Source organism: Battus philenor, unplaced genomic scaffold, assembly GCF_028537555.1.
Source record: "Battus philenor isolate CCGP_79_NKW_IND1 unplaced genomic scaffold, ilBatPhil1.0.hap1 SCAF_5, whole genome shotgun sequence".
NCBI classification, from domain to species: Eukaryota; Metazoa; Arthropoda; class Insecta; order Lepidoptera; family Papilionidae; genus Battus; species Battus philenor.
In genome coordinates, this window is record NW_027181715.1 from 6,985,927 (window position 1) to 7,012,573 (window position 26,647).

General features: G+C 32.5%; 1 protein-coding gene across 2 annotated transcripts in view; it reads left to right on the forward strand.

Moving 5' to 3' along the window:
* The first annotated feature begins 2,287 nt into the window (after positions 1–2,287).
* Positions 2,288–26,647, forward strand: part of LOC137929400 (b(0,+)-type amino acid transporter 1-like) — a 39,685-nt gene continuing 15,325 nt past the window's right edge. The window contains exon 1 of one of the 2 annotated variants that reach the window (XM_068772329.1): positions 2,288–2,371. In XM_068772329.1, coding sequence (XP_068628430.1) covers positions 2,332–2,371 — 40 coding nt within the window. In that variant the 5' untranslated portion in view covers positions 2,288–2,331. Of the gene's footprint in view, positions 2,372–19,926; positions 20,397–26,647 lie in introns of those variants that run through there. The other variant, XM_068772328.1, reaches the window with a different exon arrangement.

A 26,647-nucleotide genomic window follows, 5' to 3' on the forward strand; every position in this document is an offset into this window, starting at 1 on the left:
TTTCCTAATGCTTGGAAGGATGCTCAAATTACACCCCTGTCTAAATAATCAAATCATTCTGTCTACTCCGACTTTCGGCCCGTATCCATTCTACTTTTTTCTTTAATGTTCTAGAACGTATAATTCATTTCCAACTTAATCAAAAACAAAAATCGACTCTCGAATCCCTTTCAATCCGGTTTCTGTTCTGATCACAGTATTACTACTTCCTTAATTCATGTTACGCAAGACATTAGATTTGACATGGAGAAGGGGAAGTTAACTGTGTTAATTTTTCCTGAATTCAGCAAGGCTTTTGACACTGTTGATTTTGACATTTTACTCTACACTCTCCGATTCCTCAACATATCTCCCAAAGCAATTGCGTGGTTTTACAGTTACCAGTCTGGATGCCAGCATCGTATTTCTTTTAAGTAAATTACTCTTCTAATTGCCGCGTAACTCAGGGCGGCGTTTTGTCTTCATTTCTCTTTGCAGTTTTCATCAATTCAATCTCATATCAGCTCCGCTTATCCTATCACCTGTATGGTGATGATCTGCAGATTAATACTCAAGCACCAGTGGTGAAGCTGACCGATACACTTACCATAATAAACTCTGGTCTGAAACATATTTTAAATGGAGTAAGGTTTATGGTCTAAAAGCAAATGTATATTAATGTGTATGTATATAAATTTGTTTGCATATATGTATCTATACGTGCAAGTGTAAGACCATCAGTTGTACCTCGGTATAAATTGTTTAACCATTACTTATTTTCAATATTTTGTTGCATTTAGTTTTAGACATATTTATATAGGTTTCCCGTGTACAAGAATGAGTAAAATAAATAAACGAATGGCACGTTATGGCGTCATTTACCAATGCGGTGTCCTGTTGCAGCTGCGTTACTTGAAGCGCGGTCCGTTCTGGCGGTGTTCTTGAAGGCGCCTCGGATGTCAAAAAAGACGTGTGTTTTCTCTTCATTAAAAGCGTGTTGTCGATCGGAGCTTGGGGATTGTGTGATGGTTTCTAGTGTGCCAGGAAAGTTCGGCCTCTCCCCAGAATCGTGCATAGGCACAGAATCAGTCGGTCACCGCTAGATCCCACAACAGATCTAAAAATCGTCTTAAGCAAACAGATTGGCCACGAAGGTGGTTCTTTTCTAAAATAAAATGTTAAATCCGAAAAATCTAGAAACGCTTAACTTCTAATCAAAATAAGAATCCGTTATCAAACGTTTTCATCGCATTCTCGTAAGTACTGAATTTGTAATAATTGGTTACAAAATATAATTATGTTTTCGTATTTGTACATTTGTGTTTTCTTACATTGTCTTCTTTGATAAACCACTTATTAAGACAATACAAATTAAAGTAAACCCTAAAACTTACATATAAATAATTTCAAAAAATTATACGAGAAGATGCAAGTTCGTTTTTTATTAGGGAGGGGTAAAAGTCTTTTCGTAAATCGTGTGTATAAATTTGTTGTAAAACCTCATCGGCTATGCTATTTGCATCCGGCTGGTTTTCACGCCAATAAAAAAGATGACCCTAAAACAAAATTGTTGCTAGTATTGTTTCATTTGACTTTTTTTCTATCAAAATGAGTGCTTCTGATGGAGAAACTCGATACATTGTAAAATTGTACTTCAATAACGGAGAAAATGTAATGCAAAAACTGCAGTGTCATTAAGAATAGTACAATGTTAGTTTAAGCGTTTTCAATTCGGGTTATTTTGATGTCAAACATGCACCTCGTTCGTTCGCTGTCTCGTTGAGCTCGGTGGAAGAAGTTCAGATTTCAACCTGTTTTGGTCTCTTCAGAATTATTTTGGTAGTGTCATGTTAACATCAAGAGCCTTCGAAACTATTCGATGCGTATTTTTGTATATGTTCAAAAGTTTCGACAGCAACGGTGATAAGTTCCTGTATAGAAGTTGATAAAATGTTTTCGAACAAAATGGTACCTATATCGTTAAGTTAAATATAAATTTTGAAGAAATATGTCTCCAATTTTTATATAAATTTCGAAGGAACTTTGTCCTCAACCTACGTAGTGGTTTCAAAAAATGCATAATCTCTCTTAGCATCCCACCGTAAAAATCCTTCGTAACATGTAGTACAGTATTTGTCTACGTAAGACCATTGTGTATTTCATCAGTCATTCATCAGTATGTACCTTGTCCGAAGGAAATACGGCCTTATTTCAATCGGCGCATGCGCGCAAGAACGCGGCGCGGAGAGGGGCGGAAGTCCAGTGTTTCAGGCGACCAGTTGTTCATGCATTTAGTCTCGCTTGTGACATGAAAGGGCGCGATCCTTCACACGCATCGCGGTGCTTTGAGAAATGCATCACCATGAACAACCGCCAGGGAATGCATGTAATGGTATGTACCTTAATGCATGTACTTTTCTAATCACTTATGCTAGATTCTTTATTTTTCAAAGAAATATTTTATATATTGAATTTAGTCTAAAAAATCAATATTATTGGAAATTTATAATACATTTTTATACAGTATAATTTTACGTGAATTCGATGTTTGTTTTTATTTAATTTTTGATTGCTTTCTCACCAATACAGCTATTAAGTCCTTTTTTTAAAAATTAAGACGATTCTTTTGATTATTTAAATGTTATTGGCAATATACTTCCTGCAGAGATTTATTTTATTAAGTACAAATATCATTCAACAATAAAATTCCAAGATGGTATCATCTACAGAATTGAGAACGTTTTGCATATAGGACAGTTCACTCTTTAACTGTTAATCCCAATTATTTATTCATTTATATTCCTCATAAGCAAATGAAAAGTAACAAAAATTAAAATACAATCAAGCGTCGTATTTACATTATGTTATTTAGAAAAAAAAAACAATTTTTAGATTTCTAATTTGAAAATTTGTTAAGATAAATCTTTATGTAATTTATAAACTAAAAAATATTTATTTTTAATTTGTAATTATTTTCGGTAAAATAACATTGATATTGAAATTAGTTAAACCTTAACAAGATGTCATTAATCCTTATTTTAAACTAACTCGAGCGTTAAGAATTCTTTTACTACATAAACATTGTAGCCTCGAATTCGTTACGCAGTTGTTTATATTTTTAAAAGTACATTAAATGAATTATTTAGATTTGTACCTTTTTGAATTAAAAATCACATTCGTTGTGCATGTTGTATCTATTTTAATGTTCTTTTCAATAAATGGTTTTATGATATTAATAAAGTAAAAGCAAACAATACCCTGTTGTTTTATACTTGTTGTGTTATGTTGTTACTTTTAATATAATATTTTTATTTGAAGTAACGATTTTTCTGTACATATAAATTCATAATCCGAAAATAAAACTTCACCAATTTCTTCACGTAAAATACACCATTTTGTCATTTATTTTCATTAATTAGCTGCAACTTAAGAATTACACTTAAGCGGGATTATGGATCTAACACGTAAAAATACCCTTGTATGTTTTTGGAGATTTTCTTTGCGGTTTCAATCGGCAACAGAGTCACTTTGGACTGTAGTAAACTTTGGATTATGATGCTCCATCTCGCGCTACTATTTACAACAGGTTTAACGAGTTCAAATGTAGTCGTACTAATCTTGTGATGATCCGCATAAGGGACATCTCTCAACAAGGCTGCAAGAACTAATATCACAGTTGTACGGTACGTAGTAGATTCTAACAGGTGAATTATCTGCCTGCAAATTTAGAGAACCTTTGGCATAAGTATGGGTCAAATTCCAAATATTTTACGTTAGATGAATACCTCGTGTTAGGGCCGAATCTCAAAAACGCCATCACATTTACTGGTGCAATAAAATAGTATTAAAATTCAATGGTGGTATCTCGAATGTTGTATTTAACATTGTCATAGGTGATGAAACTTAGATTTATTATCATCATCTTGAAACCAAGAAATAATCTTGTCAGAGGGTGTTTGCTTGAGAAGAATTGCTTATAAATTTAAAAGCGAAGTGAAAGAGATGATCGTCTCGTTTCGTTCTTTGGTCGCATAGACCATAATGCACAATCGTTCTAGAAAACAAGAAAACAGTAACATCATAGTGGTACTCTAGAATTTGTCTGCTTGTTCATTTGATGTCCTTCGTCCTTAATCACGACAATGTGTCTGCGTAATCGGCCAAATGAATAACTGAGTCGATTATCATAGGCGTGGAATTGTAAGGCCATCCTCCTTACAGTCTCATCATTGCAATATTAGAATGATTGAAAATTGTAGAATGAAAGAAAAGGAAAGACAGATCATACGAAGAATGATAGAAAAGTACAGAAATAAAAGGCAAAGACAGAAAAAAATCATTAGAGAATATCAAATCCTGTCCTACAATAAGATAGGGAGTACGAAAGGTCCCCAATAACGGGGCCATAAAAAACTTTGCAAAATGTGATTTTCATATATTTCCATAAATAAAAGAAACACTTCATTGAATACGGCTTCAACATGCGGAAGAAGCGATGGCTACGTTCGAAAACGACGTGGAAAAGAACCCTAAAGAGAAGTGGGCCCACTGCTAACTGCAATGGGTTTTACTAGATGTAGCGATGCATAGATTGCCAAAGGGACAGTTTTGAAAAACGACTAACTATGTATAAGTTGATACAAACTTCGGGTGTTGGTGTTCTAAAAAATTGTGGCACCCTCTTATTACTTACTTGCGTCGTCAATTAACATATACGAATAATATAAAAGCATATTGCAATTGTAAAGAAAATACTTTTGCAAAATAAAAGTTATGTTTATATTTATAGGCAGAGTTTTTGGCGTTTTTAAAGGATTGTGGTATTACCAGCATACACTCAACCCTGTTCCTGTTGTATACGGAACGTATTGTGTAACATCAAGTGAAATCTGCGCCGCGTTAAATAAAATAACATTGCTATTTCTACGTATAATTTACTATTAACAAATTGAATTACTTCTTTGTTAATCCTATAAAATGCTTAAATTATTGCACAACCACGAAGAAGTATGATGGTATTACTGGGTCCTGGGGTTATTATACTGTAAATTAAAATCTGAATTAAACGCTCCGAAAATTTATTTTATAGTATTAGTCATCATTCTTATTTCAGCCGTAACACATCCATCGGTGTAAGGTCTCTTTTGCCATAGATTACAATTAGTAAAATGCGTAAATTTACTTCTTAATTTCTAATATTATTTATTTATAACAAATTTTGTTTATTTATTTAAATTCTATATTTAACATAAAACAGCGTGAATAAACATATTCAGTGAACAATTTGCGATGTTTCACACTAATTAAAAATTCTAATAATATTCAGCTTCGTGTTTATACTCGCCATGTTTAGATATTAAACTTGTATCTCCTTATTTTGGTAATTTCGTGATGTGTGGAAATGTGATATAGACGCTGTCACAGTATGTTAGTTTATGGTTTGAAAGTTTTCGTTGTCACACGAAGACATAATGCAGCTATTTTATTATTTACTGCCTATTCTTAAAGTAATCGAATTTACGTGTGATTATTTGCAAAGGCCATATAGATATCCTTGATAAGGCAAGGTCCTTTGGAGTACTATGTCATTTTGAATTGTCGACGTCACTGTTAGTTTCAGCCTTTCAAGTTAATCTCTACTGACTTCAGGTTGAAGCCTTGAACGTGTTAAACGTTTTACCTTCTACTGAAATAATTACGCAGTTCAGATTCAGAACAGAGTAAACGTCGAATAATAATAATATGTTACGATTTACGGCACTGATACGAGGTCTCTGTCTCTTGGCATCATTGGCAAACTCACAGTCGCGTAATCAGCCACGGAGAGGGCTTTACTTCTAATTCCCCTAAGAGATAAAATTATGATTGACGGGATCTGTAGACGAACAAAAGTTACTAACATAGTCCAGCGTATTGGTGATTAGTAGTGGCAGTGGCAGGCCACATAGTACGCAGAGCTGATAGTTGCTGGAACTTTAAAAGACTACGGATCGGCTTGCGCACTTCCACAGGTGCACAGATGATCTTGTTAAAGTCCTCGGACAATGGCCACTCCGATTGAAAATCTATGGGGGAGGTGTATTTCCAACAGTGGTCGTTACAAGCCTACAAAGCTGATGAATAGTATAAGGGTTTTTGATTTTGTTGCAATGCTTTATACTGAAGGCTCATTTTGCTTGCCTGTAAGTCGCTCCATAGCGTCTGTATTTCTTTGAACTTAGTTGAGGATCTTCGAAACTCTCGCGACGCTTTAGTTCTTACTTATTCGTAATAATTTGTAATTCCAGTGTCTTTCTTAACTACCTGTTAAAACAAATAAGACTTGCAAAACTTTCAATAATCTACCTATACATTAGGGTGATAGCTATTACTATTCTTACAAGAAAATACATAATTATGTAATAATAATAATAAAATAATAATTGCTGGTAAGCCTAACCTAACTAAAAGTAGTAAGTAGTAGTAAATCTAAACTGACTAACCTAAAAGTATGAATTACTTCTTGTAATTATAAGAGACATTAAAATAAACGTTTTTTTTTCGTCTTCGATCAGAGTAAGGACAACCTGCGTTCCTTTCTATTGGTCAGTTTCATGAAAAAACCACATCAAACGTAATCATTTTTTTTATGGAAACCTGTATCAGATAAGATCGAATTGCCTAGGGACAAATCATAACTACGTGCAATTGTATATATTTATTATCTGTTAACAAAGTCTTTGCGGATATGTTTGTATTTGCCGCTATCATTAAGCCTGTCGATATAACTTATCACTTTGTATATATTCGTAAATGTTTTAACTATAAACCTTTTTTGGGTTAAGCGAACCAATTGCAGTTAGTCTTGCTTTGTACTAATATAAGAAGAATCCTTGCTTGCATGTGTATAAAATATTCAATAATGGTTTTATGTTATGTTTTACTAATATTTAACTTTGTTTGCCTCAAAAATATATTATTTTCCAGTAACCACGTGTTGTGAAACTAAATTTTAAAATCAAAGCGTGCTTTCATATTTCTCTTGCATTTTTGTTCAACATCTGCGTTACTCCGTTATTTTTTTTAAATGCATGTAAACCAATTTATTCTTCGCACCTATGATATCATAGACTTAATCAGGAATTAATCTAGAATAATTCATCACATACAAACTTATATTTTTGTCTACTGTTTTTGACCAGTATAAGGCCAAAAATTATGGCAGTTCCCATTAATGAAATCTAATGTATTTTTATATATTTAACTAAGTTTTACTACTTTAAGAAAACATGCTATCCATAAAACTAAAATTTCATATTTTCATTTATACGTTATTCCGTTATTTTTTATGACCTACATTCGTTCCTATAAAAAATCTTCAAACTGTAGCATGAATCCAAACTGAAGTCGTAGAATGAGGCGTAAAAGAAAATTGAGTCGCAATAAAAAGGTTCCTTATGAGCAAAAAAACGCCAGTCGGTGGAAATTGTGGATCTACTGAGGTTAGTCGCTTGGTTGCACAAAATAAAAAATGTGTAGCTTAATTTCAGATAATTAATCGAGATACACTTTATCGACGTCAGACCCGGAAGCGATCGACGAGATTCTTAGGAAAAAATCATGACTTGTTGCTAAGCGAATCGATTAGAATCTTCGAAAACCAAAAAATTACGCCTGGGAGATGAAACATCATCCCAAACCCTAACTTTTTACTTAATAACGAGCTACTAGATCAAGTCTAACTTTCATGAATAATTTGAGAAAACAAAGCAAAGTTAAATACAATGTAATGGTTTAAATATTGTTGTGTCAACATGAATGAAATATTTTTATTTTGGAATGTTACTTTTTTAATTAAAAGTGTAATACATGAGCAAGTCAGTTTTTAACTATCGCTTTATAATTGTTGGAGTTGTTTAACTCGATAAAATAAATATATTCGTACAAAGTGCTGTAACCTTCTTTAGTAAATAGATTAAAGACACTGTTGTCAACGCTGTTTGATGTCATTGCCCCAATCAGTGACAAATGGCTTCATTTTTGTATTTATATGTCTAAGTGCTATGTCAGTTACTCAAGAGAGTTATTTTGTAAACTTACAAAGTCATATTATTCGCTGAACTACTTTGTTTTGCTTTATCACGCTTAAATGAACTCAAACACAATAGCTAGAACGTTAATTTATTGCCGTCGACAATGATCACTGTTGTCACAATGTTACGTTGGCATGCATGGAACTCAAGAGCATATAATGTGATATGCCAAAATTACAAAAATAATTTGTTACAATTTCATTACTTTTCCATATTTACTATAAGTTATATATTAAATAATTATATTCTGAGAAAGAGATCACTCGCCGAATCCAACTCGGATAAGCAGCGTTCGGGAAACTTTGAAACATCTTCTCGCTCAAAATAACGCAACGCCTGAAGATTGAAGATGTCTGAACAGTGTGTTGTCGGTGATAATTTGAGAGGTGATCGGTCACGGTGGACCTTATAAAAGGGCTCAGTGTCTTCCATAGAGCAATGGAGAGAGCTATGCTCCGATTTTCGCGTCGAGGTCGAATAAGAAATAAAGAGAACAGCAGAAGAACCAAGGTCTCCGATGTAGCTCGAGGAATTGCTCGTCTGAAGTGGCAGGGGGCGGCGCACATCGTCCTTGTAATCAATAGACGTTGGGGCCGAAAGATTCTCGAGTGGCGATCATAGACGAGGCATGGGTAGGCCCGACCTTATAGTTAAAGTTGTTGGATGCAGGCAGTGCAATAACGGTCACCGTGGCGATCTTTGGCAGAGGCTTATGCCTTATAGTGGGCGTCTTTAGGCTAAAGCAGAAGAAGAAAAAAAATATTTTAAATAGGAAATTCTAGTAGAAATGCTATACAGATGAGAAAAGCACGGTTTCTTTTTTGATATTTATGTAAACATTCATGAGTCTGTGTTTTGTGTAAGAATTGCTTGTACACTTGAATGTAATATAAAACTAATAACAAACATTACATAAATCTAATGTAGGCTACCTTAGTCCACCGTTTCTCTGAAAGAAGTAAATTAATATACATAGTTAGAAGGAAGAGATACAAATATTATAACAGTAAACAAAATAATACAAATGTTCTTTCTTCTTACCAACTTTTCCTATGTTAGCAAATATTTATTAAAATTATTATCTTAATCGGATTAATAGACTATTGATATAAATTTGCCGGAGTTAGTATTAGTTCAGTAACATTAAGATAAACAAAACTATGATAGCGAAACTCCGCCGAGGAAAAAAATTGGGCTGACTATTTTAGTAAGGCAAATTGAGTTGTAATTTATATCAAGAATTAATACGCGTAGAACTTCTTCTTTTCTGACTGACTGGATTATTTAGTGATAATAATTCTTTAATTTCTTACCGGCGATTGGTCAATTTCTGATTATTGGATTTTTATTCAAACATTGCAAGTTTATATTATACAATGTATGATTTAAACCATTTCAATGTTTGTTCGTATAAGCTATTAAATATTACATTGTGTACGGTCATGTGACTCTGCTTATTAGAATTACAACAAATCAATACATAATATACGTACATCGCACTCGTGTCATGGCATTGCTGTAAATAAGAGTGCCAAGTGGTCGACTCGAGTATGACATTTATATTGCGATTTTATATTAGCGTAGCCATATAGTACATGACTAGAATGTACTGTCGTTACTAATATTCGTTTATTTAATTAACTAAAGCAGATAAACTTGAAACATATTTGTATGTACTTGTAGATGTAAGTTAACAGGACAATATAGCGACTATTATTTATCGTTGTAATTCATATAAAACAAGAAGCTAAAATTGTTAAAAAATTTTGATATGGAATAAAAATAAAAATTAAAACTCCTTAAAAGTAAAGACGCTTTGAGTGACCTTATTTATTACCACAATAATTACGATATTATAGTTCGCGGACCACTATGTTTCCGCGGACTCATTTCCACGAGGCTATAGCAGCCCGTAGCGCAGTCAGTGTCGACTTCAACAAGAATAATAATAATTAAGTTACTACAAAAACCTTCAGTATTATATGTAAAATGTGTACATTTACTACTGTAGTATATAGTGTTTGCTTGTATATAAAATTAACACTCCTGCCTCAACGATTAGCTCATCGAGGTTCGCTCAACGTAATAACATAATCATGAGTAACGTGTATTCTACGCAAAGGGGGAATACCCGAAAGTTCATAACATACCAAAAATAAAAAGGATGCGTTTAAAACGTTAAAACGTGCTTTGTCTTTTCACTGTTGATTGCTCCTACCAGCGTGTTTCTAGTCCGAAATCCATGTAAATGTTATATAAAACATTGTGAAGATACAATTAGAAAGAAAGTTAAGAATGTTGTCATCTGTTAACAAATCTTTAACTTTATTTTCAATTGACGACCACTTCACTCATCTGTCTGCTATATTAGCTCTGGCAGGCGAATATAACTATAGCAAACATATTTACATTATATGATAATCAATTCCAAAAAAATTTTTTATCAATTATAAGGTTCACAAGGCTTCACAAATATTGATTGCTAGAATAAGAATCAGTATAGTAAAATGATGTCACACTTATACTATAGTTTAAATGTCGTAGTTTTTGTTTTTTTTTTGATAAATTTAATAATGCCCAGATTAGATATAACCTTAGTTTATCGATGATATAATCCAGAAATTTCTTTAAGAAGGTGACTTCATACATAAGTTATCAAGTTCAATCTGAACTAAACCTACATCGTTGAAAAAGATGTCACATCATGAAAAGTAGTTCATCTCCAAAGAGAAACAACCTGGTCATTAAATTTAATTTTTACTCTCTGGCTGATAGTAAATTAAAAAAATTAAAAAAAAATATGTGCGGAGAAGACTTTAGGAATAAAATTTTTGCGTGGAAATTTTAGTTATTAAAATTTCAACGTTTGTCTTATTCTAAAAAAAAGTATAAGCATAACAGTGTTTTAGTCAAGAGAGTTAAAGTAATATAAAAATAGTAATTCGTGTTAAGATTTAAAAGATCTTATATGTTAAAGTGACAAAATAAAATAAATATCTACATTATAAATGCATTGCAAAACTTCAACAGCACCTAAAAGTGATATATTTAAATTATTAATTTAAATTGAGCATAATTTTCTATAGCGACATCGATATTCAAATCAGGTTCAACGACATCAAAAAGGTGTTCAAAATAGACCTAACTTAAAAACTGACCGAAATTCGATCCTGGGCTTGCGATATTCTAATGTTAGCAATAAACTTGAAGTAAACCTTTAATGACGTTTAAAACTTTGTGAATTTACTGTTTGACGAACTTTTACTTGTCTAAGTACACTAAAAATATTAGGAGTATTTAAAGAAGCAGAACCGTGGTCACACAGAATCGTATACAGAATGTATACGATTCTGTATGACCACGGTTCATTAGTCATGATTAACCCTGCTACTAAACAAGTCCAGAAAATAAAAAGGGATTATTATTATCAGGCAATCTTGATATAATTTACAATTGTAAAAGATCAAAGAAAGGACGTATTTTTTGAAAAGAAAAAAAATTAAGTACATACAGTATTGTATGTAGCCCATCACTAGTAAGGCTTTGAAATTATTCATACACTTTTTCATTAATGAAGTAACGATAAAAAATGAATAATTAAATATTGTTCGTTCAGCGCCAACAAAATTTTATCAATGAAACCTTCAACAGTCACATTTTTCTCTTTGCAAAGACATTTTAGTGTTGACGCATGCGTGAAATATATTGATTGGTTAGAAACTGCTCCTTTGCTCCTAGAATCTTTTTTACTAAGGAAGCTTCCGTTGTGAATTAGTATGTTTATCTACGTCTTGAAGGTCACCTTGGTTGGGTTTCAACTCAAAATAATTGAAAGACAATGGGGCATGTACCTTATTACGCGTGGTCGTCAATTGCTCTGTAATTGGTATTGAAGCAAGCATTACAGTAGTGTAGTTATTAGTGTATTTCCTATAATTTTTTGTACCTAATTAACTGCAAAATAGTACGTCAATTGACGTGTTAATTAATGATTTTAGCTCATTTTATCGGTCACGGGACATCAACACCTCAAAATACGTTTCTTCTAATTTAATAACGCACTTTTGTTAATTTTCTAAGACATTTTGCCTATTTACGTTTCAAAATCTAATATATATATATACTTAACGAGGGACTACGTTGAAAAAATGTTTTATATTCGTTAGGTATTATAATTAATAATTACCTATTACATTTGTGGTGATACAAAAGAGCCATAGTTTATTAGATAAAGATCGGTATAGGTCAATGTATACATGTCAACCAGTGTCATTAATAACACCTGATAATTAGTTATAGGAATTTTGACATAGAATTGTATTGTAACGTAGTATACAATTTGACTATTACTTTTTAATAAGTCAATCACGACAATGGCTCCACTATGCTTAATTATTAAAGTCTAAAAACTTTTAACAAATCCATTTAATTCTACGCCTTGATATATTTGGAAATTATTGAGGCAGGGAAATAGGTAATATAAATCGCTAAATAAATGGATGTATTTTACTTCTTTTATGTTCGATATTATCAATGTAATTTTGAGTTATTACGCATTTTTATGTTACATAAACTTTTTATAGCAATCACCAGAAAATTTAGTTTTAGGGAACTGACAACCTGTCACCATTTTTAAACATATTTAATATTGAAAGAAGACAAATTTGCAGTTTACATTTTCACGTTTATACTAAATTTCATGTTTGTAGTACATTTATTTAAAACCCAGCGTAAAGTCCGAAGGTCACTTAGAGGACGCAAAGAACATTTGTAGACGTCGCAGCTTGAATCTTTGAAACTACATAGGGGTCATTCACTCTTTAGACAGCCCTTTTATTTGGCGTAAAAGTTTATTAAAATTTCATGAAAGCAATTTGATGTACAAGCGGTATAATGGTCGGAATAGTATTTTAAATAAATCTTACGAATGTGATTGTAATACCATTGGCAAAGGATTGATTATTCAAATAATTAAATGCTCAAATAATATTATTATTTTAATTCCGTTCTTAAGATTTTGCTGTTACATACTTCGACTTCAATATTCAAATTTTAGAAGTAATGATATAATCTGTATTTTTAAATATAACCGTTGGTATCGGTGTAAAAATAATAAGAATAATATTAATTTTATTAAATTTGTTTTAAAGTTAAGTAAAGTACATTCGTCGATTTATTTGTGGTATTATATAAATTAACAAATTACTTACTTACTCATAATTATTAACCAGACAAATAACATGTTCACTTGGTAGTGATATACGACAATATTGTAACAATATTACACTATTCAGAATTCCTTACTACCAAATCCTGTACACTGTCAGTTTGTTTCTATTAGACATAAAATTGTATTTTGACTTATTTGGCATTAGCCTGGTTTCTTTAGTTAAAACGACATCTAATAAAAACATAATGAGATTTGCATATTAATATTTGACAGCAGAAACTGGAGCCTAATGGACACCATTTTTTCATGTTTAATTTCACTGAACACTGACGTCAAAAAGGCGTCAAAAAAAATTAGTAAAACTGGGACAAATTGATATTTAAGATATGAGTCTATGCACCTGTATTGTTGTGTACTTAAATAATTTGCTTGTATAAAAATGCACTGTTTACGTTATTTGTATTTCTTTTTATGCCCTTGAAGAAAACTGAAAAGAACGCTAGTTAGAATTATAATATAGCGTTAAATAAATATTAAAAACATCCTAAATTTGAATTAATATGTAAACTATTTTTCTTCAATACATTAATTAAAGCTTCGAGGAAAGAAATTGCTTATGTTTAGAATTTCGCAAACAATTATCATTACCTAGTTTAATTGATGAATCATGACAATTTACTGATGTAAATCGATAAGTGTTACGACATGTTGATTAATAATTTCAGTGGAAAATTTGTTGCTACGTCATCATTTTTAAATACAGTTGCTTAATGTAGCTAAAAACGCTTAGATTTAACTTCTTTACAGTGTCTATGCTTGAAGATCTAAAAATGTTACATTATTTATTAACATTGGTTCTGAATATTTGAATGAAGAATAATAGGTAAGAAAGCATTTTACACGGAACCGAAATTAAACGAGAACAAATTATGTGACAATCTTCACGTCTGCTATTATTTATTATTTTTGACCGTATACTTCAACATTTATTTTATAATAAGTTTATAAAACTTATAACATAATTTTTATTCTAATTCATTTTTAATTCAATTTAAAAATTTGTATATTAAACACAATGGAAAATACATATTAACGTTAAAATGAGTCCACCTATTTCGGTGATAGGATCTGCGAAAAACAAGCGAAATAAACTCTGCAGCGCGATATTCTTTTATAAATTTAAGATTACATTTGTTATTAATATTAAAACTGCAGACAAACACTATTCCAATGTGTGCTCTCATATTCTAGGCAGTCATTTACAGAGGAGTAACTATAAGCAAAAAACAAAATAAATAATCGGCTACTATACTTGACGTTTGTGGACTATGAGAAAGCCTGCGCTTCTATCGAGACTTGGGCTGTGCTGTAGCCCTTCCAAAGGTGAACGAAAAACGAAAGTGATGTCTAATAGCCATGTCGTGTCTACTCAAGTAGTTATCGGAGGTGCTGCGCTAGAAGCTTGGTAAGTCCAACTTTGGGAAAGAGACCACTCGCCAAATCCAGGTTGGATTGGAATTGGAACGTTCAGATAGTTTCGAAACCTTCTCATCCAAAATACCGCAATGTTTGAAGATGTATGTCTTTGACCAATATGTGTTGCCGGTGATAACTTACGAATCAGGGATGAGGTCGCTTAAGATGGACCTCATAAGAAGGCTTAAGGTCATCCAGATCAATCGAAAGGGTTTTACTCCGATGTTGAATCAGAAATGAAAAGATCCGTAGAAGAAACCAGATCACCGACATAGTTCGAAGAATTGATCGTCTGAAGTTGAAGTGGGCGGGGCTCATTGCTCGTGCAGTCGATGGTCGTTGGGGCAGAAAGGTTCTCGAATGGCGACCACGAGCTGGTAGAAGCGGGGTGGGTAAGTAGGTAGGTAGGTCGCGGGAAGTGCTGGATGCGGACAGGGCAGGGCCGGTCATCGTGGGGATCTTTGTGAGAGGCCTTGAATTGGACGTCCATCGGCTGAAAAGAGGAAGAAGCACCATTAGCACACAAACGTTCTTTGACAATCTTTTTGACTCAAGTAATAGTAACTTTCTGAAAACTATTGTACGAGCACATACATTTTCCAAAAAAAATTGTGAAATGGGTCTTATGTAAATAACATATGTTTTTGCTTCTCTTGTTTGCATAAACTATCAGATTTTCTGGAAAAATCAGTAGTGTTTTTATGGACTTTCATTTATATGATATATTTTCATTCTGTAATAATAAAAGTTATTTATCGCTTTTAAAAAACTTACACTTGATCGAACATATACAGGGTGATTGGGTATAGGCATAGTATAAAAGCTAGCTGTATGCATTTTATATAATAACCAAAAATTAAAGATTTTAGAAGCACGAAAAGCGTTTTCTAAATTTGAATTGCAACGTATTAAATTCAATTTTCGTTTACTATCTGTCCCTGGCGATTTTATATTGCTAGAATTTATTGTCCTGTCGCATTCAAATATGTAACATATTTCAGTGTGATCAATTTATACAAGTGATTTATAATAGCTGTAAAATCAGTAAATCCTTTTTGCTGACAAATGAGCTATATATTCACTCCTTTAAAATTTTTACACTATAACCAATCGTCCTGTATATTTAACACGTCAGAATTTATGCGTCGACATTTTAATCATTAACGTCTATCATTTATAGTCAAGATAAGCAGTACTGTGTTCGTTTAGCGCAGTCATCACTGCACACTTTTAAATTCTCAGAAATTAGGTCACCCGATACTACCTACAACTGTAAGGAATTAAATGTCGCTGCATTTATCCGACTATATTACGTGCTTTGTAATCAACAACGACGAAGTATAATTGTCTATTATTAATAATGAATTTAACTATGCTGCACATAGACCGGGGATAAGTACTGTTATAATAAGAATAAACAATATATTACTTTTAAATTTGGAATCTGTCATTTTATATGATTGTTTATGGCGTTTCCTTATTTTTGCGGCGACGTATTGATAAATATTTTATGATATTAAAATGAAGTGGGGTGTTAAAGAGAACCGAATCATACATACAATAATACATAAAGTAGATATGGTGTCAAATACAATGTGTCAAGATACCATTCTTGAGAAGGTAGTTAAGCCCATTAACACCATATCAAATAACCAAAAATGGTCAGCAAGACGGCGCCGGGTTATATAGCTCTATCCACCTAATCTTGGATTAAGACGCACGTTTCGATCTTCATCAGACTACAATCTAATCCTTAATCAACTGAATTATGGTCAGTTTTTTTAAAGTAAGGCTTGCTTTAATAATAACTATATAGTCCCTAAAACAAACCATACGATTAGCAGTGAAGATTTTTCCCTAGAAAGAGTGCGTGCTCCTATTGATAACTGGCCTCAACGCTTAGAGGCTTCTATTGCAGTCTACGGAGACCACGTCGAATAGGCTGTATATATATTTATATTAATATATTAAACTAACACGCATTTATAGTAATAAATAATCGTGCCATTAAAAATTGTTTCACTTTCTAATAATATTTACGGTAAGACTAGTCTATTGCGTACTAAATGTTAATACCTAAATGCGTAGTAGATTACTGTTTAAAAGGTTGTAATATTTACAACATGGAAATTAGTCGTTCAAAACAAGTAAAAGGTTTTAGAAAGTTGTTAATCCGTTGTAGCCATTACGTTATAAAATTTTCCGTCCTAAGATTAAAGCTCCTGAATAATGTTTTATGAAAATAAGTTTAGTACGGATATGTATACAACGTGAGTCGTAGGTAATGATGCTGGATCTTTGGTTAACGTTAAATTAAACAACGTACACCAGAACAATTTTACTTTGAACGACATTTCAACGCCATTTTATTAATAATGACGAACGAAACGAAAATATCAAGAGTTGATTAAATAAGCATTACTTAGTATAGTCATATAAAAATAGTTTTTACCATTTTTTTTGTTTCGGGAGACATCTCCTGGATGTAAATAAGATGTCCTGCACACTGAGAAGTTTATCGTCATCATCTTCTCAGCAGTAAGACGTCCACTGCTGCACATAGACTTCAATGGGAGCGGATTGGAAGCGGCGTCTCTCAAGTGTCTTCTGAAGACTTCAACAAGGTCATCTGTCCACCTTGTTGGTGGTTTCCACTCGAGAACTTTAATGCCTCAGTGGTTATCAGTTCCCTACGTTAAATGGCCTGCATACTGACACTTCAACTTTTCAATCCACTGGGCAATGTCGTGTGCTTCAGTTCTCCGGCCTTTCTTCTTCCAGATTCGATCTTGTAGAGAAAGCTCGAGCATTTCCTTCAACATGGCTCGTTGAACGACTATGAGTTTATAATGAAGCGCAGTGAGGGACTCTTAATACTGTGCCAAAGTGCATGCCAAAAAAAGAAAAAAAGAGGTGCATGCCGGGGGAAAGCTAGGTATTCCCCCAGAAACCTGGCTGTGCTGTAATAATATGTTGTGTACAATGTGATTGTATTACTTTTAATTATTCGGCGCTGTTAACATTAAGGGAACCAAAACAAAAAATGTTTTCGAAAATTATATTTAATTTTAGAAAGTTTACTTAAGTTAATTTTTAACATTAAGAGCAACGCAGAGAATAATAACATGTAGTGTACAGGGATCATCCAATGTTAGTAATATTAAAGTAGCTCTTCAAACTTGAAACCATATTTCAAAAGTGGTATGTACACAAATTATATTGATTCATGAGTTGTGACAAGAAGAATTAAATTGGGAACGGACAAGTCGCATTTCGAACATCATTAACCCGGCATCCATCAACGGCAATAACTGCTGCTAAGAAGGTTGTATTGGTTGTATATAAGGTTCAAATTAGTTTGAACACTTGCGTTAGGACTCAATCTAAATGTTGATAAGTAATAATACACGAGTCGATGCGGCTCGTTCGGCCAATGCTGCGAGTGCCAAACAATTGCTCCGTCTCAGTACGGGTCACGTTATAACACGCGTTATGTTAAAATTAAATGACCTTCTGATATTTGGACTTTCTAAAACTGAATAATTCATATGTCGCCATGTTAGCAAACGAGTAAAATCCCTCGTTCTATATATATAACTTACCCTATGTCACATGATTTACAGATGTTTTTTATTTTCAATAATCATTTTTTACTCCAAATAAAAATCATGTAATTAGTTCATTAACAAAACCATAATACAGAAATTTTAATAATTGTAATTATATATATATTTGTATTTTAATATTTACATCTGATATCCAGGCTACTGATGATAGCCCGCTTTATCTCTCCTCTAAAACGAAGTCCATTTAATGGTTTTCTGGAAGAAATAGCTGTTATTTAAGACCGTGTTTAAGCTGTTCGTACGCCTTTTTCTTTGGCTAGTATTAATTCATTTTCTTATCCTTTATATTGATGTACAAATAATTACACAAAATATAACAGTCTTTATATAAATACTTCATATTAGTATAATATTTTCATTTTTATTATATTTAAAACCTTATTGAAATTGGTGTACAGGTGTACAATATAAAGTGGATTTCCTTCATTAGATTTTATCCAAGTAAATAGAATTATAGCCAATGTTTCTGCCAACAACCAATTATGTGTAAATAATAAAGCATTCCAATTTTAAAAGCGCCGTGGCCTGTATCAAATCGTATCATTTTAGGTTACAATGTAAGAAATACAAAGTGGCATTTTGTGTTTTGAATTCCAAAAAAGCAGCATTTTGTATGTAATGTAACTGTTGAAAATTATTCCCGTCTAACCATTTAATTTTTAAAACAAATATTCTTGATGTCCGTGACATATTTATCGTTAAGATTTCCTATTCTTTTCCTTTCGAGTTCGCCTATAGAATTCCGTACGTATATTTTGTTCTTAAATAGAAAAATTTAAAGATAAGGTAACAATTATAGTCAAAATATTTCATACAATATTTATTTTTTCCTAATTCACATGACAAGGTATGGGTAAAAAGAGTCGACACAAAGAATGAGTTACCCATATTAATAATTAAACGGAGAGTAACTTCCAGTAGTTAGAATTTCATACTATCATTTGTTTAAATATAAAATATGCTACATAATTTACTGCAAATTAAAAATAAAAATGGCTTGTTATTTCAAGATAATCAATGAACATACGAACGAATTGTCAGTAATTGAGTATTGCAATCCAAGTTACATTGATAATTTGTCTCGAACATGCCAAAATTTATAAGCAACAATAGCAACAATAGTGGATAGCTATTAAGAAACTTAGTTGTTCTTATAGGTTTATTTCCAAACAGTCATCAAAATTTAAAAATGGAAATTGAAACTAAAACGTTTTTTTTTTTAATTCAAATTCAGAACATCTCTCGAAGTCGGCGTCTACGTGTACTTTTGAATCTTTAATTATTTTAACATTATAAAATATTTTTAATTTCAGTTATAGAACTAAGAAAACGAAGGTCTAAGAAGATACCTTATGAAACTTTATTATGTGTATTATTAACTATATTATGCGTTCACCTATTTGTTAATTTCGTTATATTTTTATGGTCATAAGCATAATACTATTTTTGATAATTTTAAAACGTCGTGAGTAAACGTGGAATGAATGTGGAGGCTCAGGTGTCGAATCTCAAGTCCATTGAGCGCTGGGCGGGCGGCGTTCGAAACGCCCACGTGCTTGCTCAAGCCCGGAATAGACAGTCTGCCCCGAGCGACTGCTCAAAACGCTACCGTTTCATTTTAAACATTATTTTATTATTATTTTATTATATTAAAAATGCGTTTATTGTTAACATTTAAATTTTAAATATTAAAAAGTTACATACTGCTATATAATTTATAAACGTATTTAAAGTTTTAATATATGATTTTGTATTTTATTATGAAGATTATTTGTCAAGTTTTATGAACGTAATCTGTGTTAGTGAATAAAGTTAGTGTGTGTGGTTCGTGTTGCCTTTGACATTCGCAAGGATAGTGCCGTTGGCGCGAAACCCGATATTTATTAGGATACAGAGCTGATATTTGGCTCGTGTGTTCCGGCGCCGGCGCCTTTGCGGTCGGGTGCGCGCATGTGATGCGCGACAAACTCACCGCGCTACTGCGTGGCTCAGTGCGTGCGCGAACGCATACCGACACCACGGACAAACTGCAGAATGACACGTTCGCTCCCGTCCTCGTCTTCGCTGACGAAGGTTGAACATTTTGTATAAAAAAAATTAATTTACCCGTTTGAAACTTATTTAGTCTATAACAAATATAAACTCGAAAATTACACGTAATCGATTGATATTGCAATGTATGCATTATGTCTGTCGCGATTAAAAAAAAATGCGCGAAATTATTAATTTTATTGGTAACTGTAATCGTTCTTAAACAAAATATTTATTAATAAATAATTGATAATAGCGTAGAACTTTAACTACTAAGTAGTACTAATAAGAACTAATGAGAAAAAGTCAATTAATTTGATTACATATAAAAATTATTGATGTAAAGCTTATCGTTAATTGTGAAGTTACTTCTTTAATGTCAGTATAAATTAAATACAAAGAAACAGCAAAAAGTCGTGTCAATATCTATTTACAATCTATTAAAACAATAACAAACGCTTAATAATATTTACTATGTATTATGTATTACAATATCAATATGAATATATTAATATGTGTGCAGATGCACTGTAAATGGCTACTTATATAAGAGGTATAATGTCACAGTTCTGTTAGGTTTGTTAAGGAATGAATTCATCATAATCATAACACATTTTTTTATAATAATTTAAATTACTACTTAGCAATGTTAAGATTATAATCGCGATATCGAATCTATATTGTTTGTGTATTAATTTACAACTCAAAGATTAGGGATCTATAGTAAGACTTTTATTTCTGTTTGAAAACTTTTAAATTTTTATATGTCAAAACTGATCGACAAAATTATATGCTCTGTTTAACTCTGAATTAATATTCCCTCGAAGAGTCACTTCGTAAAAATTTTATGTTTTGTAGTTTTACCCTTATTTCGGTTCTTTTAAAATCCAGCACATACTTAGTCATGAGTGTTTAGTACGGGTATTTTGTAGTGGTTTAGTAGTAATAATATTCATTGCAATTCGTTTTACGTCATTTTTATTTTCATCTATTTCATACTATTTAAGACATTTCAAAACAATGGTGTCGTCTTGAAACCTCAATATGGCAATGTGATCACGGTAATTTTTTTTTCATTTCATCATCAAATTTTTTTGACTATCGTTTTATATTTATCGTACTAGTACTAAAGATACTGGTATAATCTTATTGCATGCTAGATGTCCCTCGCTTGCTTCGCAAATTTAATAACCGCCTCCTCAACCTTTTTTGCTGGTGTAATTTCGTAAAATCTGTCTTAACCGACTAATTGGAGAAAGGAATATCCCTACCAAATTTTCTCACCACCAGCGCTGGTCGGAACTAAAGTCTCGACCAGCAGTAAATTGTTCCGCCTCCTTTTGTCTTTCCTGGATAGCAAAATATGTTATTATTAGTTTATGTAGTATACATATATATAAGGCAATTTTTTTTTTAAATTCTATTTAAGTTCTTGGCATTCGGATTCAAGAAGGTTGGAGAGGAAAAGGGTTGATCGAAAAAACTTTAGGAGTTGTTACAATACAAAAGCTATCACCTAATTACCGGTTGAATAGGTTTCTAATAAGTATATGTATTATTTGAAAATAAGTATATATATTTTTTGTTACTGATGATATGAATGTGTTAGAGTTCAGGATTATTTTAACAAAACTTTTTTTTATTGTAAAATTAGAGGAAATAATTGTTTTACATCCAAAATGTCTACCTGTCTAAAGCGTCCGTAAATAATGTCTATCTTAATAATATATTTTGATTGAGAATATATTTAAAATTTAATATCACTACAGCTGTAGGAGATCTACTGTTGGATATCGGTCTCTCTCAAATTTCCAATAGGATTGATTCACAATGAGACTGAGACTTTACAAAGTCACCTATCTGGGTGAGTTTCGGTCAGAGGTTGTAACTCTAGAATCATAAGGCACTAGCTCGCTATGTGGCCACTGCTTTTTAAACTTGCCAATTTGCTAGACTTTGTCGGTGGCCATTAACGTTCAACTACGGATCTCCTAATTTCTGATTTGATCTCGTAGTAAAAAAATAGAATTGCTTCAGAATAGCCAAAATCATCGTTCGTCAAGTGACTTCGATCTTGCCAACGATGCCTAGAGTGGGAGCACCAAGCAGCATTTACTTTATGTGTTTATATAAAATCCAAAAATTCTTCGCTTAATTCAAAGTGAAATATTAACATATGTAAATGGTATTTAAAGAAACTTCAATACATTTGCCAATACATTTATAAGTGTTATTTACGATTCGTGGGCGCAGGTGATATATTTGATGAGTGCTATTTACTACGTAAGACGGTGTTAGGTATTGTGCGGGGTTTATTCCAGCACTCACACGTCAGCACATGACGTTTTTAGCTTCATTCAAAGAAGTTGTCGATAAATTTGATATTATTGTTACTATTATCATTTTATAATACATTTTTACTATAACCGAAGGCCGATTCATAACTGGCAGTTAAAATTCAAAAATAGTATTCGTTTCTAACATTATGTAATTATTTCTCACGTTTAGCTTTTTCTGTACATATATACTAGTATTTTTAGATGTCATGCACTTATGTATTTCTATGAATATCTTATTACGAATAAAATATATTATATTTAAAATGCCTGCGTACTGAATACTCGTTTAAAAATAAATCTAAAACTAATTTTTATCATGATTTCCAAAAAGTCTACTACTGTTACTACTAGTACCAACTAAATATTTACTTTAGGAGTAAGACCGTGTATTCAATATTCGTAACCTATTTATATTATATCATAGAAATAATATAAATCTATCGTAAAATCTTGTGGTAAAATTATAAGAGGGTTTAAAACTAAAAAAATTATCAAGATCGAAACTATGTATATACATGTTAAGTTTAATACTGCGATTCAAACAATAACTGCAATGTATGCGTCATTGCTGGATCAAGAAAATAGATGGTGTACGTGATGGCAGGCAGCCGTTGTTTTGATTACGTCGCGTCCGGTGGTTTCATATGTCATTAAATAGAAACCTGAACAGACAAAGTAACATAAACCCCGTAACCTCGCTAACTCTTACATATTTCTCGGAAATCTGTTTAGGTAGATTGTGCCAGGTAATAAATAACAATGTCAGTTTCAACACTTTTGACAGGCGAATACTTTCAGTATTGCCGCCCAGTCATCCGCGTAGAGGTGTAATGTATATTATTTTGATACCTGCTTCAATGCCGATGCGTCTGAAACTATTTTTGATACGAAAACGTCAGAAATGTATAGAAGTAGGATTGAACGCGAAATGACGGCGAACTGTTTCTCCTCTCGCAGGGACGCGCCTTGTAACGGCCCTTCGGAGAATCGTGTTCCTCTGCCACAAACAATGTCTTTGGAGTGCGAGTGTATAGGCCCGAGTGGGGGCCCTAAATTTTCTCTAGTTTCTCCGAATCTAGGACGTACGATGGATCGATATTGTCCTAAACCATTCTTATAGCACCACAAGGGTGTCAAGGTTAGCACGAATAACGCTTTACGGGCTATCAAAAATAGCACAGCGCGAGGTACTGCGTATGCATCTTATTAGAAATACTGCGGTCTCTCACAAAGCCCCACCGGTGACCACCGGGTGGGTGGGAATCCCACATAACTTGTCCTCCTCCCAGACACAGGGTATCTTAATCAGCTGAAAGATTTCCCCCCGAAACCAAAAAAAGGCGTTGCAAAGTAAAAAATCTTGGGAATATTACACGTTTTCACGATTTTCCTTTACCTTCTGCATAAGGTTTTTAAGAAGTCTTTTTATATCACGATGATTACGTCCGAGAAAAGGAGGTATACCTACACAATAATTTTAAGAACAATATACATTTTTGCTTACGTTGTGTACGAGCGTATACTGTAACGTATCAAATACATTTATTCCTGCTATACTTTTGGCAACCCTAAACAATTAGATATTATTGGCATGGTATCTATCTATGCCAGGAACGACAGATTTTATTAGACGTAGTTATAGCAGCATATAAAAGACAGATCTGTCTACTTGTATTCAATCAATGTGGTCATAAAATAAATCAAAGAAAATGTTTCAAGCGCTTGATAAACACGGGAGCCTAATTATCTTATGGCGCCGTCTTCAGAGTATCTGGTTGACGATTTATTGATTATGGCTAAGCCAATAAGTGTATAAATTAAAAAGATACACAAAATGTGAAAATGTAACAGTGAGTAAACAATCCTTTACTGACTCCGGTAAATTGCATTTTTTTATCTATCTAAAGAAAAATGTGAACCTGTTGTGTTGGATACAGTAATGTCATCAACAGAATACGCATAATTGATTTAATTATCAATTGGAATCAATATTCTTAAAGAAATGGGAACATTACTTATGTTTTTAAAATTGTCTATAATGTGTACTGAAGCCAATGTAATAATATACTTCCTGTTGATTACAATATTGTCTCTGTCGTAAGCTTTCCTTTGTTTCTTACTCACAATATTAACAATGACTTTAACAATATCACATAAGTTAATGAATTTTGCTACGAAAGATCGTTACAAACTGCCTCAACCTTTAACAATTTCACATAAGTTAATGGATTTTGCTACGAAAGATCGTTACAAGCTGCCTCCACCATGCAGTTGGCATGCTAATCTTTTAAAAAATTAATTAAATTGCGGGGCTGGTGGCAATTAAAAGTGATACACAATATTACCGAACTAGTTCTGCATTTGCTAAAAACACAACAAGTCATTATGGCGAGAACAATAATTTCGTTTTTTAATTGAAACTTGACTAATCAAGAGTAGATATAGTTATATCGCTACAAAATCTTGCAGAATAATGGTGGCATTTTTCTGTTCTACGTAAAACAACACGCTTTTACTAAAGTGCAGTATAATAATGCCAAAATCGAATGCTCAAGGTCCTTCAGAAAATATACCATAAATTAAAAACATCATCACCACCATTTCAGCAGTAGAACGTTGGACGTCGGACGACTACTAGACGTGGCCTTTCACATTTATATCAAATAGGACAAGTTGTAAACGACTCAAGTCTAGCGTTTTCCGACAACCTAAACGAAGTTGACTTTCCTTTTCGGTGGACGTCTTACGAAGCGCTGAATGATCTATGGCTTATCCTCTAGGCTATGTAGGGTTCTTTCGTTCTTCTATAGATCTCTTCAATTCAATGATACGATCTCGTAGAATAATCCCGAACACGGCCCACCGGATGGTTCCTCAGCGGCTTTATTATCTTACCAATGTGATAGACCACGTTTGAAAAAATATTATTAATTAAATTATATAGATATAGATTATATTATATATATTATATTATATTATATATTATATATATTAAAGATATATAGATATCGATAGCGATGTTTTGGAGAAGAATATACCTTGCAGTAAGTGTTTATCGGCTGAAAAGAAGAACATATCGACATTGTGTCGTATGTCCAGCTGTGAACGACCTATGGCTGAAATGTAGATGTTTGTTTATCATCACATAGTGCATATTTAATGATTTTCCCGTAAAATTTATTTTAGAGGTATAGGAATAAAGTAATTGCCTTTTTTTAAAATAAGTTCGACGAAGTGTAGTAATACTATAAATTTAATCACAGTCAATTGCAAGGTTAGTGATATAACAGTATTTTTTTTTATTTCGGGCAGTTACTCTATTGCATCGATCGATGGCAATGCGCTGTCCTTGTATCGATTTTAGGTTTTAACACGTACAAAATTGCTTCGTGTATCGGAATGAAACCTTTGAAATTGAGACAGTTTTTCATAGACATTTTAAGGTGTAGAGACTCTCCCCTACTGAGCCGTGATCCTTTTCGTAAAATAGTTTATTAAACTTTAATATTCAAACGTAAAAAAAGAGGCGATTCTTTAAGGGTAGTGAGGTTTTGAACTAATGGTGTGAAAAAGATACAGCGGTACAAAATATGCAGCGTATTAGGAGAGAACCTAACGTGTAGTAAATGAAGCATGAGCAATTTAATAACCACCATACATGTTATTAAATGGAGGAGGGAGACCACACGCATATATATACACAAACGCAGTCACATCGATAATAAACCTTTAAGTCTTTCGCGTGCTCATAGCAATGCAAATTTTAAGACTTACTCAATATCCATTTACAAAGATGTTATTTCTTCACCAAATTTATAACTGCCATTAATAGATGGACTAATAATGAAACGTTCTAAAACTTTTTCTACTTTATTACCCTATTTTTTTATATGTACCATTTCAAAACATATTATTTAGCGTTTTTCGGGACTACCTAAACATATTTTTATTATG